Genomic DNA, 15,922 nt, shown 5'->3' on the forward strand with positions numbered 1-15,922 from the left:
AAGTCTCTTTCAAATGAAAATCCAGCCTAGGCAGAATTTGTTGTTCCTGATTAGCCTGTGTGAATTGCAAAGAATTATGCAGACTTTTGGAATCAATACAGTAGACTCTCTGTAAACCGGACGGTCTCGGGACCGGCCTAATCGTCCGGTTTTCAGAGAGTTCCGGTTTACCAAGAGTTTTCATTTTGCCGAAATATACACGGTATTCATTGTGTACAGAATCACATAAAAATAAAACAAACCGTATACATTTACATGGATCATGTGATAACTGTACGCAGGTACTGATGATGTTAATTGCATTCTTAAAAAATGTGTTTTTAATCGATTAAAAGCAAATACAGATGGATGGATATTTAAGTCATATTTCTAACAGTTTATCTGACAAACAAAGAAACAACAATTTCAGCGTTAAAAACATGGCTATAAGATCTTTTAAAATACCCGAGAAGATCACAAGAAAGTGATCGTCGCAACGGCATGCATTAATTTCTTAATTAAATTGTTTATCATAGGCGATAATAAATAATTAATAAAACGATCGAGTCAATCACTTTTTGGTGTTACCGCACGTCTATTATAGACATTCACAGTTTGTTTACATTACTTAATCGGAATCCCATAGCGCGGTAACGACTTGACACCTTTATGGTTTGTTTAATCCGATTATCGATAATTGCGCGAGCAAAATGTGACACCGCACTCGCTTTGCTGACTAGGTATTGTTATTTTCACGCCTCGGGCATCTTGAGAATTTAGACCGTCCGGTATACTCAATGTATTTTACGTTGAAAATGACAAAATTTACGGAGATACCCGTCCGGTTTCCGGTTTTCAGAGAGTTCGGTTTATTCAACATTTTTTAACAAAGAAATAGAAGGAGAAAATACGGGACTGGCCCGACCGTCCGGATTCGGGAGAGTTCCGGTATTCCGAGAGTCCGGTATTGGCAGAGTCTACTGTACATAGTGGCCAATTTGATATACCGGATACTCACTTGTATCTTCCAGCAAACTCCTTAGTTCATTTTTTTACACCCAATAGGTTTTGATAAAACTTCATGATTCAACAACTTAATTAATTACCATAATAATATATGCATCAAATCTTGATATTTTTTTCAGAAGGAGCAGTGAAAAACCCTATAGATGACCTTCTTGGAGACCTTTTAGATGATGGTAAATGACAATGAGTAATCCCTGCCCAAGTATTGTATATGTTTCAATTGTGTATTGTGTAAATGTGTATTGTGAATTGGACTCAAATCCTCTTTGCCTTTTACTTTCTTAATCTAATGATTGTACATGTGTAAGATCTTTACAAGAAGTTTATAAGATACAGTTAAAATGATCAGTATATTTTACATACAGATCCTGTCCCAGTAAAGAAAAAGCCAGCTGCTACTGTGTCATCAGGAAGGCCACAGCTTTCAGCCAAAAAACAGAGGTACCGATAAACCTAGTGCATAACTAAATGCATCCTTCTTTGTTACCCAAATCAGTCCTAAAGGCCTAGTTTAATTCTGCTTTTTTGACCCCCCCCATTATTGGGGTACTGGCTCATCTCTGGTAACAGTCTTGCAACTCTAATCAGCTGATATTCAATAAACTGCAGCAGAGCAAAAATTGCAATCGGCAATAATTGTTAAAGGACTGTCTGGCCTCAATGTATGTAACCTTTATCTATAGTGTTTTTCTCTGAGCTGATATATCAATGTTTAATTGGACTATTTCCTCTTATTCTGTGTAATGTTCATCACTGATATTGGTCACTGGACTGTGACCACAGTGGGGCATCAGTACAGAGTGATTGAGAACATATGAGGGGAGGGGATCAAAACTAAAGCTCTAACTAGGGTATTGAATGATATAATAAAATCGTATTACAAGTTGTTATTACTATGAAGCTTTTTTTTACAGTAAATGTGGTTTCTGTTACATTTATTTACACACTTGAATTGTTTCTTATATTTATATTTGGTTTCTTCAAGCTTTTGTTTGACAAGTTAACTGACAACATAGTAGTATGAATTGGATCAGATGTCTATTTCATTTTATTCAAGTAGGGAGACTAATAAAAGTCTTAATAAAAGTCTTTATTGTAACATTATATTAATATATATATATATATAAATATAAATATATATATATATATATATATATATATATATATATATATATATATATATATATATATATATATATATATATATTTGCGAAGGTCAGTGTTAGGTTCATATTTGCAAACCACAACAGAGCTAAGCTATTTTAAGTCAAAATGATAAAGTTTACCATTCTCTTAATTGAGGGTAATTTACTTAAGAGACAAAACTGTGCAGAATTGGTTATGCCAGCCCACTAGCTACTGGGGGGGGGGGGGATTCATAGATATATGTTCAACATTTACCTATTTTTCTGTACACCTTTAAGTTCAAAGGATGAGGACTTCTACAGTAGCCTTGCTCTGGCAGCAGAGGATGATGATGTCTCAGACGTGTCTGAGGCAGACGTCAATAAGATGGCAAAGAGCATAGCGGTAGGTCGTTGTATCATGGGAGCATGGGTTTGTCTGTTCTTGTATTTTTCAGGGAATTCAAGCATTATGTTTCCATGGATAGTATAATCTGTTTTTATGGTATATTGTTTTTGTCCTGTCTATCTGTCTGTCTGTCTGTCTGTCTGTCTGTCTGTCTGTCTGTCTGTCTGTCTGTCTGTCTGTCTGTCTGTCTGTCTGTCTGTCTGTCTGTCTGTCTGTCTGTCTGCCTGCCTGCCTGCCTGCCTGCCTGCCTGCCTGCCTGCCTGCCTGCCTGCCTGCCTGCCTGCCTGCCTGCCTGCCTGCCTGCCTGCCTGCCTGCCTGCCTGCCTGCCTGCCTGCCTGCCTGCCTGCCTGCCTGCCTGCCTGCCTGCCTGCCTGCCTGCCTGCCTGCCTGCCTGCCTGCCTGCCTGCCTGCCTGCCTGCCTGCCTGCCTGCCTGCCTGCCTGCCTGCCTGCCTGCCTGCCTGCCTGCCTGCCTGTCCCAAAACTTTAACCTGTCTGTCATTCATTCATTGTGTGTGTCCCAAAACTTTAACCCTCGTTAAAGTTTGGTCATAACCTTTTGAATATTGAAGATAGCAACTTGAAATTTAGCATGCATGTGTATCTCATGAAGCTGCACATTTTGAGTGGTGAAAGGTCAAGGTCATCCTTCAATGTCAAAAGTAAAAAAATACAATCCAAGGCAAGTAATAAGCTTTAAAAGGGAGATAATTTGTAAACCTGCCAAATGATATATTGAAATTGTATTTCAAAGCGGCGCAATAGGAGGCATTGTGTTACTGAAAAACACATCTCTTGTTTAAGTTGCAATTAAATGTGGTGATGTTTCTTAATGCATTTTGTTTGATTGCTTGATCAATTTTGTAAATAGTAAGGTAAAATATAGTTTTTTATGAGCCACCATCAAGGCAAATACATTGGTCAAACTAAGAGAAAGATTTTGTTATTCTAGCTACCATTCAAGTAAGAAGGGTAAATAAAGTATCTTAATAAGAACAGCTAAGCAATCCTTTTCAGGACCTGGATGATCTGGATGCAGATCTCTTTCAAGCAGCTGGAGCAGCCAAGACCCCTAAACGCGGCAGCCTGAAAGAGAAATCAGGAAAACCAGGCACTCCAAGACGAAACACCACTCCTCGGTCCAGGGGTGGAACCCCTCGAGCATCCTCCCCGCCGCTTAGAATGACCTCCCCTGGCAACAGAGTTGTCACCCCTAGCACTCAGAGGATAACCTCCCCACAGGGTAGAGGCACTCCGACCGCACAGACAGGGATTGATCCTGGTCGGGCTGGGAGTGGTTCGCGAAAGTCGCCGGTGAAGGAAAAGAAACCGCAATCTCCACAGTCTGACAGCACTCCAGATTACCGGCCTACTACGGCTCCTGCCAAAATGACAGGTAATTTACAAAAAATTATGTGAGGATCTGGACTGTGTCCCAGCAATCCTACCTAATTCACATACCAGACTTACGAAAAATTGGAACAAATGTTAAATTATAGTTGGAGTTTTAAGCTCTTTAGTTCTTATTGAAAGATTTTCAATTTTGGTGTGTTGCTTTGGGAAGCTGGTTTTCCCGAAGAAGGAAACACCATCTGTATGGTGAGCACCAACTAAACTCGCATGCCTCTGGGCAATGGAATTGAACCTTGGTTGCTGAGATGAGAAATGACTTTCCCAACCACTGCGCTTACCTGACAGCCACAAAAATTGCATTTTTTATTGGAGCTAGTATATCTATGTATAACATTACACTTGTTAAGTGTTTTTTGTGTGTACAAAACTATTTATCAAAAAGTATCAAATGCGTCCATTCAATACCATTTTTTTCATTGTGTAGATTTGAATGAGCGGGCTAGTGTCACATTGAAACCAGGTCAGGATCAGGACAGGCCTAGAACGGTGCCAAAAGCAAAGTCTCTCACTTTTGGAGGTAAGATTTTGTATTTGAGACCACATACTGTGAAAAGGTGGTTTAATGTATGCGTGTAAAGTGTTGTTTCCCTGATTAGCTTGTGCAGTCTGCACAGGAAAATCAGGGACAACATTTTCCGTCTTAAATGGATTTTTGCTAAGAAGAAACTTTCTTAAAACGAAAAATATCATAAAAGCGAAAAGTGTCTGCCGTGCAGTCCGCACAGGCTTATCTGGGATGACACTTTATGCACATGCATTAAATCCCTTTTCCACAGAGCACGGCCCATTTAATCAGAAAGATATAAAGCCTGATTGTTAACCCAAAGCCTTGCCAAGAGATTTTGTTTTGCTAACTGCAACATGCACTTAAAAAATATATGGTATATTCTCTGTGTTATCTTATCAATAACCATTAAACATATAGAGGATATTTGTTGTATTTGGTGGAATATCGATTTTAATTAACGAGTGATCATAGAAAATGATATTTTCACAAGTGGTGCAGCCATGAGTGAAAATATATATTTTCTATGATCACAAGTGAATAAAAATTGATATTCCACCAAATCCAACACATTTTCTTTTTATTTACTGCTTATTAACAAATATTTTTGTATTTTTGCCATTCCGGAAAATATAATTCCCCCTTGGGTGCCCCGAAATGTTAGTACATGTATGTTCAAATGAAGCTAATCCATATGTTTTTATAAACGTTCAATGCAGAGTAGTTGCCTTTGGTAAAATTGGGGGTCACAATTAGAAAACCAAACATTTTTTTAAAAGGTTCAGGTAAAACAATGCAAATTATCGATAATTTTCACTGTTATTTTTCACTGTTTGAAACAGTGAAATATCAGTTTTAATTCACTGATATCTCTATAAGCCATCAGAAAGCAAAAAATAAATATGTTGCAGTTTACAATGTTTTATACATTTTGCATTCTTCTGCATCATCCATGAAATAAACCAAGCACAAAATCTTGTGAAATTATTCAAGCAGTTAGTTATTAGTGAAATCACAAAAGTAAAAAAAATGGCAAATTAAGATATTAACAGCATCAACAAATGTTACCTACAGTTTTGTGACATATTTGTTAATTATGATACAAAATACTGTAAATAATGTTGTTGCTTTATACTATTTTGCTTCCAATAGAAGATAGTGGTGGCAGTGGACATTTTGTCAGCCTAGTGATTGGTGTCTGTAGTCACTAAACAATTCTTAGACTTAAGTTCAAATTATATATTAATCAGGGAAAACACTTTCCACGTTTATGGTATGTTTTGTTTAAATGTAGTCTTTTCGAACGACAAATCAAGTTCTAAGCAGAAAGTGTGAGCCCAGATTAATCTGTGTAGATTACACAGGCTTATCAGGGACGAATCTTTACACACATGTATTAAGGCCTACACAGGCTTATCAGGGACGAATCTTTACACACATGTATTAAGGCCTACACAGGCTTTACAGGGACGAATCTTTACACACATGTATTAAGGCAGATTACACAGGCTTATCAGGGACGAATCTTTACACACATGTATTAAGGCCAGTTTTCCAAGAACAAAGCTCATATGTAATAGACTGGAGAGCTTCTCAATAAGCCTTGAGCTTTAAATGCAATCAAGCTAACATCTATAAGTTCGACCCCTAGAGTTTGATGCTGATGATCCACTTGCCGGGCTGGATCTGTCAGACGACGAGGAAGATTTGGGTCTCCCCACAAAGAAAACTCCAGCAAAACAGCAACAGCAGCAGCAACAACAACAACAGAAAGCAGCAGAAGAGAAGTTGTCCCCTAGAGCGACTTTAATGGACAAGCAAGGTATGCTTTGACTCTTGCAAAAAAGATCAATAAAAATGATATTAATTAACAAGCCATTTGCTTCTTAAGATCTTGCTGGACCCTTACATATTCTGAATAAGTCTTCACGATAGTTCATTTTATCCACTAACCATTTGGGCTACTTGAATGGTGAAGACAAGTAGCCCGGCAGCAAAATTACTAGCCCAAACTAAATTTGTTAAAATATACACCCTGCTAAAGGGTTTCATCTTACAATAGCAGATAATCTATTAAAAAGTAAAATTGTATCCAGGGTATGTTAACTGTAAAGCTTATTGCAAAAACAATTGCAACACAATATAACAAGTCAAGGTAATTAACTAATTATGTCCTTTATTAATCATAAGTCTTTAACATGTGATAAACAACTTCTTCGTTCATCTCATCATCACTGCCATCCTGGAGATCCTCTTTGTCAGAAACCATATCCTGTAAAACAAGCAACCTGATAGTTATTTTCCAGAAGTTTACTTGACAAGTGAAGGCATAGATCATAAGATGGCATACTTTTATCATACATGTTGACTTTTTTCTTATGTTGTGTTTTTAAGCATAGCTTATTAAACTCTGTCTTACAGAAGTAGCTTCTCCTTCATCACTGATTTTTAACCACTTTTCTTGAAATTCACGTTTACGTGATTTTTCATAGTCATTTGTTGACTTACGATCAGTAGTGGGCAGTTTCTTGCCAGGCTTTGCTTTAGCTACGTATTTAAGCATTATGCAGCCTTGTGCGCGTAGGGACTTACAGCTTTGGAAATAAACACACACACAAGGTTACAAAGTAAAACGATGTTTATTCCGGAAATGCAAGCCGCGGACGTCGATTGGTTTCCTTCAGCAGTAAACACATCAGCAGGACGTATGCCAATAGTAAATAACCAGTTTAAATTGTTCACCACGTGGCCTGGGTTACGACTCGAAAATGACCGTTGAATGTATGGACCAATCGGAACGCATTTAAATCTCGTATATTAGGCGAAGTTGAACGAAGTTCTGTCGGAAATCTTCGGGAAGTGCTCACAAAATAATGACGTTTATCACACTTAAAAATGTGACCAATATTAATACACGGAATTTCTACTGGCCCGACGGGCGTACGATATGGCAATTTAATAGGCCCGAGCTATAATTTACACGCCCAGGCCACCGAGCGTGCGCTTATTTCGCAGACTGGAATAAAAACCTTTTCCCTCTCTACAAGAAGTGCTGAAAGAGTGGGCATCTCTTGTTGAAATACTATTTTATATTGTAAAGTTTGCTTCTTAGAATGAAATTTTATATTTAAACATTTAAAACGTGACGCCATAAACAATTTGATGATACACTGTAAACTCAATAGAATGAGTTGAATTTTTTTCTCGAACCTTCCATTTCTGTCTCACATGTTTACAGGTTATTCAAAAATGGTGAAGGCCATTGTGCTGTTTGGTTTATTTCTGATAGGATGATCAATATCTTGAGACAGTTTCAGTGTGATCATCTATTGTTTGATATATTTTTCAGACTCCCCACGTCAGAGGAACATGTTTGACAGGCCCCCAACTCGCAGTGGCACAAACAACAGTGAAAATTCAGAAAAGATTCAGGAGCCCGCAGTGAAACCAACACCCAAACCAGGTAAATATTTATTTGTTCCAGGGCTGGCAATATCTCATGTGTCCTTCCTTATGCATCTTTGAAAATGCTGTCTGAAACTTGCTCTAGTTATGGTAAAAGCTGTCAAGGTTTTGCTCAACTTAATACTGAACAGCTAATGCAATGCTACTCAACGGATGTCGTTACTTACATTAGACTTTTTGTAGTCCATGACTTGGCAAAAATCATTGGAAATGCAAATTACTTAACGCTGATGGAAAAGGTACATGTATTCCATACTTCAAGTTTAAAATTAAAATTTTCTCGGGCCGGCTAGCTTCTTTGTTATAGCCCCTACTAAAATTAAAAAATAAGCCAGTTTGATTCCTAGGTTGGCCACATTATTTTGAGGGGATTAGTCATGAAACTATTTCTACAGCCACTCTCCCACTACCTCTAATTCAAGTAAGGTACTGTCAAACCTTTTATTTTCGACAGCACAAAATTTCGTCATTTTTATAAAAATGATGATTTCATCAGCACTTAAATTCGCCGATTTCTGATTTTGAATTTTTTTTAAATGCGTCAGTCACTATCCGATTTGTGTGTAATACATATTCGCGATCAATCGCAGTTGCAAAAAATCGTGGTACGAATGCGGGAACACACTTGAGAATCACTGCAGGAGGTGGGGCCTGTTTGTCACATGCCAATTAACTAGTCTTTTGTTATCAAGGGACAGTAATGGACCCTCTTAATGTATGCCATTCACACGTTCATTGTTATGATTAGCGGACAAGTGGGATCGAATAACCGTTAACGAGTGTTTGTAACAACGAAGCCAATTGCCAATTAGTCTTAAAGCTGGACTGATTTTTAAAAAATTGTCCATGTTGTGTTGATGAAACAATGTTGTTTCCTGTTTTTTTGCTCTCTAAATGAAATGAAGTATTTTTTTGCAAGCAAATCAAACTAGTCATTTTTGTTTATTTTCTTGGGTATGTGTTCTAGTTGGTATGATTTTTATTAAAATGCTGTCAATACCGTTTTAAAACTGTTTGTGTTATACGAAAGAGGTTCCAGTTTGTTAAGTGTTTTTTTTTTCAAATAAAATGCTTTTTTTATTCTGATATCAACATTAAAATTATAAACTCTATGTGTGTGTTTGTTCTTAAAAAGTAAACTACCGGTATATAAATCAATAATGTCAATAATTTAAAAATAAATAAATTGATACATATAAATTAGTTATAAGTGTGGTTAAACGCAAACAATCAAACAACAAACAGCAATTACAATATTCTTTATTAATTTGTGATAAATACGCATGTTGATCACACATCGTCATCTTTTCATTTGGTTTATTGTCTTTCATCGGCATTCGCTGCATGATGGCTAATATGCAACACCTCTGAAAAACACAATGCACCTAATGGTTAATAAAGTTATTAACAATTAGCGCTAATTCATTACCATTCTACATAAAAGAAGTCAACGCATTCTATACAGCTGTACTGCACACGCGTTTTAAAGAAGTGTAATGTGTCAGTTAAGTACCTTGTGTAATCTACTTCCCTTTGTGTCAACACCGGATTAATCTTGATTACGAAACAGCAGTGAATGTGTGCATGGATTATGTTGAAATTTAATGCCTCATGTCTACGGTAAAGTTTAAAAATATTGTTCAACTAAGTGTTTGTTTTTGTTCAAACATAGAGCATGATTGTTTTTTAGGATCTTAAATTCGCCGATCGGTCGACTGCGGAAATTTATTAAAATTAATGCCTGACGATTAATAATGGTTTCACAGTAGATGTTAGTTACTGGAATAAGTACGTTCACCTTGTACTGGTAACTGGTACTTAGATGAAGAGTGAGTAGGATAACTGACTGCTGCGGAGTGAGTGGAATACTGTTGACTATGGAAACAATGTGACCACCATTTAAGTTACTGGAATAAGTACGTTCACCTTGTACTGGTAACTGGTACTTAGGAGAAGAGTGAGTAGGATAACTGACTGCTGTGGAGTGAGTGGAATACTGTTGACTATGGAAACAATGTGACCACCATTTAAGGAAGGAACACTGTTGCATATGGCAACAGTATTACCACCAAAAAATGAGTGGAATACTGTTAAATTTGGCAACAAAACAATGAGTGGAATATTGTAGAATATGGCAACAGTACAATGAGTGGAATATTGTAGAATATTGCAATGGTAAAATGAGTGGAATATTGTAGAATATGGCAATGGTAAAATGAGTAAATGAGTGGAATATTGTAGAATATGGCAACAGTAAAAGGAGTGGAATATGGCAACAGTAAAGTGGGTGAAATATTGTAGAATATGGCAACAGTAAAATGAGTGGAATATTGTAGAGTATGGCAACAGTAAAATGAGTGGAATATTGTAGAATATGGCAACAGTAAAATGAGTGGAATATTGTAGAATATGGCAACAGTAAAATGAGTGGAATATTGTAGAATATGGCAACAGTAAAAGGAGTGGATTATTGTAGAATATGGCAATGGTAAAATGAGTGGAATATTGTAGAATATGGCAATGGTAAAATGAGTGGAATATTGTAGAATATGGCAACGGTAAAATGAGTAAATGAGTGGAATATTGTAGAATATGGCAACAGTAAAAGGAGTGGAATATGGCAACAGTAAAGTGGGTGAAATATTGTAGAATATGGCAACAGTAAAATGAGTGGAATATTGTAGAGTATGGCAACAGTAAAATGAGTGGAATATTGTAGAATATGGCAACAGTAAAATGAGTGGAATATTGTAGAATATGGCAACAGTAAAATGAGTGGAATATTGTAGAATATGGCAACAGTAAAAGGAGTGGATTATTGTAGAATATGGCAATGGTAAAATGAGTGGAATATTGTAGAATATGGCAATGGTAAAATGAGTGGAATATTGTAGAATATGGCAACGGTAAAATGAGTAAATGAGTGGAATATTGTAGAATATGGCAACAGTAAAAGGAGTGGAATATGGCAACAGTAAAGTGGGTGAAATATTGTAGAATATGGCAACAGTAAAATGAGTGGAATATTGTAGAGTATGGCAACAGTAAAATGAGTGGAATATTGTAGAATATGGCAACAGTAAAATGAGTGGAATATTGTAGAATATGGCAACAGTAAAATGAGTGGAATATTGTAGAATATGGCAACAGTAAAAGGAGTGGATTATTGTAGAATAAGGCAACAGTAAGATAAGTGTAATATTGTAGAATATGGCAACAGTAAAATTAGTGGATTATTGTAGAATATGGCAATGGTAAAATGAGTGGAATATTGTAGAATATGGCAACAGTAAAATGAGTTGAATATTGTAGAATATGGAAACAGTAAAATGAGTGGAATATTGTAGAATATGGCAACAGTAAAATGAGTGGAATATTGTAGAATATCGTCGCTGTCGTTCTCAAACCTCGTAGCTACAAAATGCCAAGTTTTCAGGAGAGAGAAAAAACCGTCTCATTTTTTTATAACGATGTTTTAGAAATTGAAATACTGTAAAAATACCAAACAAATGAAGCTGCAAAATACGGTATAAGCCGTAGTTGCGTAAGTCATACTGATAAGTCATACTGACAGTCAGACATGGTAGCTACGATATTTTGTCACCACAGTTGTGTCATTTGTATAAGCACGGAGCGTCCGTGGTATGAGGTACGACAATTCGTCCTGATAGGAAACCTCGTAGCTGCAAATATAAAAACGTTTTTGTCAAAATTGTCCAAACGAAATGACGTACCTATAGGTGAAATGACGTCGCTACGACTTTTCGCCGGAAAAAAGTCAACAATCAAGCTACAACATTTCGTCACATGCATTTTTCAAGGGCTCTGATTGGCGAAGAGCTACGAGATATAGCACAAAACACGCGCCAGACTTCATATATTCGGAAAAGACAAAAAAACATTTTTGAAAATTTTGGAGCTACGAGGTTTGAGAACGACAGCGACGATATGGCAACAGTAAAATGAGTGGAATATTGTAGAATATGGCAACAGTAAAATGAGTGGAATATTGTAGAATATTGCAACAGTGAAATGAGTGGAATATTGTGGAATATGGCAACAGTAAAATGAGTGGAATATTGTTGAATATGGCAACAGTAAAATGAGTGGAATATTGAATTCCATTGAGTGGAAAATTGTTGAATATGGCAACAGTAAAATGAGTGGAATATTGTAGAATATGGCAACAGTGAAATGAGTGGAATATTGTAGAAAATGGCAACAGTAAAATTAGTGGAATGTTGTAGAATATGGCAACAGTAAAATGAGTGGAATATTGTAGAATATTGCAACAGTAAAATGAGTTGAATATTGTAGAATATGGCAACAGTATCATGAGTGGAATAATGTCCAATATTGCAATAGTGTTTTATCCTGATAAACTAACAAAAACAAAAGAGTGGAAAGCTTCATTGTAAAAGAAGTATATATTTATGTATCAACCTTTCTAACAGCTCTAGCCAAGAAGAAGTCTGAAGAGGCCCTGTTCAGTGATGATGATGATTTCCTTGGAGGTCTGGGCATAGAAGAAAAGGGTTCTGCCCCTAAAGCTAAAGTGAAGGACCCGGATGAGGAAGAAAACAGGCCTGCAAAGTCCATGATGGACAAACTTCTCGGAAAGGACTCCATTGCCAAGCAACTTGAAGCTCCGAAAGAGCGGAAGGAGTTTGTGCTAGACTCCAAATATACACAATCTCTAGGTATGTAACAGTGGTGCTAGTCATACAGCGAGTCAAATTTACCCTTGTTCTTAAAGTTTCAATGGGCTTATCATTTGCTGTATATATGTTTGGTATACTATCATAATGATGTTTTTATATTTACAACAATTTTAGTATGGGTATATCTTTTGATGTATTTGTGAAAAAGATGGATTAATAAGCCCCCCTTAAACAATTTATTTCTTTGTTATTATGAAAAAGTTGATGGTGGGACATGTGCGACTGGCACAGGAAATAATATAGTTACTAATGAACTGTACACAAATTAATCTGAAACAACACTTTCCGCATTCTTCTATTTTTTTGTTGAAAGGGTATCTCTTCTCAGCGATACTTCAGTTTGGGGTAAAGTGTCTTCCCTTATTAGCCTATGAAGACAGCACAGGCTAACTTGAGACTACAGTACACGCACATGCATTTAACTTGCTTCCCCATAGCAACCCTCTTTGTTATATTATTTCAGATAAATCCAACGATGATGATCTCATGTTTGGCAGCTACATGCCTTCAGCAGCGGCGGGTTCTAACAGCTCTCGACCAACGTCACGCAGATCTGTCAGGTATCAGCATGATTAAGGATGAAATTTGGTCAGAACAATTTTCCCATCATATCTTGAAACTGTGTAATGTGAAAGCAAGAGGTAAAATGGCTTGTAAATGCGCTAATTTATTGTAATGCAGTTTGAATTAATAAAAATAATGATTAATATTTTTCCTGGAAAAAATGAAAATATGTTAAAATTATTTCAGAAATGTGTATAACTAACTTATATAGCATGACTTCTGAACAACATCTGCAAATAGTTTCCCCGCAATTCATGTTCAATATGACTTCTTTGCTTTCTAAAAGGATAAGATTTAGCAATACGTGTTTGCCATAAAGCTGTAATATCACAACCAGTTGTTTCTTCTATATTTAGATTCCAAGATGACGACGACATTTTTGGTTTAGACGACGCTCCACCAAAACCACGCTCAACAAGCGCCCCGGCAAAGAAAGAGGAGGCACCAAACATGGATTGGCTGGAAATGGCTGTAACCAGCAAAACACCAGAAAAACCTGCTGACAAGGCCCCAAGCAAAACGCCAGAAAAACCTGCTGACAAGGCCCTGGAAAAGACAGAAACCCAAGCAACAAAGCCCACAGAGTTGACAAAACCCTCAACAGCTCCTAGCGCTCAGAAATCGGGCAAAGCTGATTGGTTGGGACTTAAGGATGATGACGATGAAGAGGAATACGATTTTCTCAAGCAGTCATCATTCTCTGCTCCTGCAAGGCAAGGGCCCAAAACAGTAAGTTGTTGTTGTTGAGATGTTGAAGATTATTCTGTAATGTTTTCAAAAACAAAAATATTCAATGCTTCAGAGAAAACTCAAAACCCTAAGTACATAAACATTGTAGTGATTATTGTATTTAAGCTACCCTGGCTTAAGTTCTTACAAATGACTTTGTTCATTTACATGCATTTGGCAGGGGGATTCAGACTGTGTATACTGGAACCCTTCATGGTTGAATCATATGTCCAGTTAAAAGTTAGTGATTCATTAAGAAATATAAAAAATGCACTAACCATCTGCGTTAATTAATTGAAACGCACCTCAATATTTTGTTTTCTGACTGTGTAGAATAAGATAGCAAATGCAATGATGCCTGTTTTTTTACTGTTGTCCCTTGTCTCATATTGATGAGCAATTTTTGTGTTGTTTTTTTTAAACATTTTTTTAATGCCTCTGTTCAAGTTTAGTGTTCTAATTGGACATTCTTCAAAACTGATGTATTTTTTTTTATAAATGTGTCATTTTATACTTACTAAATGTGAAGTTTGTCCTAAGGAGGCTGTCTATATTTACACACCCCTTCAAAGTTCATACCAATTGTGCATTTCCAGGGTTTAATTTCAACATATTGTGTCTGTTAAGTATTTCCATGAAATTTCAGATAGACTAGTGTCACATTTATCCCTAGTTTTTTATTTGACACTATGCAGCTTCCAGCCAAACAACAAGAATCATCAAAATCAGCATCCACACAACAACAACAACAACAGCCTCAGAAAGCTGCAGAGGTACTTCAGAAAGTTGCTGACACTCGACCAACATCGGGCGGCTCAGGAAAAGACGATTATTTGGGACTTGGGGATGAAGTGGATCCTAGCAAATTGCTCAGGTACTGTATAACTGATTGGATTTTTGTGTGGTGTCATATTAAAAAAAATAAATAAGTTATTGCTAAGTTATTTGGTATTTAATTCACACATTTTTATTCTGCTTTATACAATATATTTGTGCAAAAGATAATTTGCCTGACATTGAAAATGTGCACTCTGGTTTTACTGGGAAAATATTACCACTAGAAATAAGAATGATTTACTTAATATCTTTTCAATTACTAAATTGATGTGCAAATCTTTCAGACAAGCTGATCTTTTTATGCCCTCGGTAGGGGGGCATATAGCAGTTGAACTGTCCGTCAGTAAGTATGTGTGTATGTCAGTCTGTAATGTCCGTCCGCAAAAAAAATTAACGTTGACCATAACTTTTGCATTATTGAAGATAGAAACTTGATATTTGGCATGCATGTGCATTTCACGGAGCTGCACATTTTGAGTGGTGAAAGGTGAAGGTCAAGGTCATCCTTCAAGGTCAAATGTCTAATATATGGCGTCTGTCCGTCCGTCCAAAAACTTTAACATTGGGCATAACTTTTTCACTATTGAAGATAGCAACTTAATATTTGGCATGCACGTGTATCTCATGGAGCTGAACATTTTGAGTGGTGAAAGGTGAAGGTCAAGGTCATCCTTCAAGGTCAAATGTCAAATATATGGCGTCTGTCCGTCCGAAAACTTTAACAATGGCCATAACTTTTTCACTATTGAAGATAGCAACTTGATATTTTGCATGCATGTGTATCTCATGGAGCTGAACATTTTAAGTGGTAAAAGGTGAAGGTCAAGGTCATCCTTCAAGGTCAAATGTCAAATATATGGCGTCTGTCCGTCCAAAAACTTTAACATTGGCCATAACTTTTTCAATATTGAAGATAGCAACTTGATATTTGGCATGCATGTGTATCTCATGAAGCTGCACATTTTGAGTGGTGGAAGTTCAATGTCAAGGTCATCTTTTAAGGTCAAAGGTAAAAATAAATAAATAATCAAAGCAGCGTTTTCATGAAGCTGCACATTGTGAGTGGTAGAAGTTCAAAGTCAAGGTCATCCTTCAAGGTCAAAGGTAATTTTTTTTTGTTTTTAAATCAAAGCGGCGTTTTCATGAAGCTG

The 15,922-nt window shown here is 36.7% G+C and overlaps 1 protein-coding gene across 5 annotated transcripts in view; it reads left to right on the forward strand.

The window, feature by feature from the left end:
- The window catches only part of LOC127868472 (fas-binding factor 1-like), a 46,099-nt gene that overhangs the window by 5,703 nt on the left and 24,474 nt on the right, over positions 1–15,922 (forward strand). For all 5 annotated transcript variants that reach the window (XR_008044141.1, XM_052410289.1, XM_052410290.1 and 2 more), the window contains exons 3-13: positions 1,125–1,178; positions 1,371–1,446; positions 2,430–2,535; positions 3,555–3,933; positions 4,375–4,467; positions 6,107–6,277; positions 7,805–7,918; positions 12,375–12,620; positions 13,105–13,201; positions 13,562–13,934; positions 14,630–14,808. Coding sequence is in view for 4 of the 5 variants with exons in the window: in XM_052410289.1 (XP_052266249.1) it covers positions 1,125–1,178; positions 1,371–1,446; positions 2,430–2,535; positions 3,555–3,933; positions 4,375–4,467; positions 6,107–6,277; positions 7,805–7,918; positions 12,375–12,620; positions 13,105–13,201; positions 13,562–13,934; positions 14,630–14,808 (1,888 nt within the window). In the remaining variant the exon portion in view is untranslated. The remainder of the gene's footprint in view (positions 1–1,124; positions 1,179–1,370; positions 1,447–2,429; positions 2,536–3,554; positions 3,934–4,374; positions 4,468–6,106; positions 6,278–7,804; positions 7,919–12,374; positions 12,621–13,104; positions 13,202–13,561; positions 13,935–14,629; positions 14,809–15,922) is intronic.

Source organism: Dreissena polymorpha, chromosome 2 (assembly GCF_020536995.1).
Source record: "Dreissena polymorpha isolate Duluth1 chromosome 2, UMN_Dpol_1.0, whole genome shotgun sequence".
In the NCBI taxonomy this organism is placed as follows: Eukaryota; Metazoa; Mollusca; class Bivalvia; order Myida; family Dreissenidae; genus Dreissena; species Dreissena polymorpha.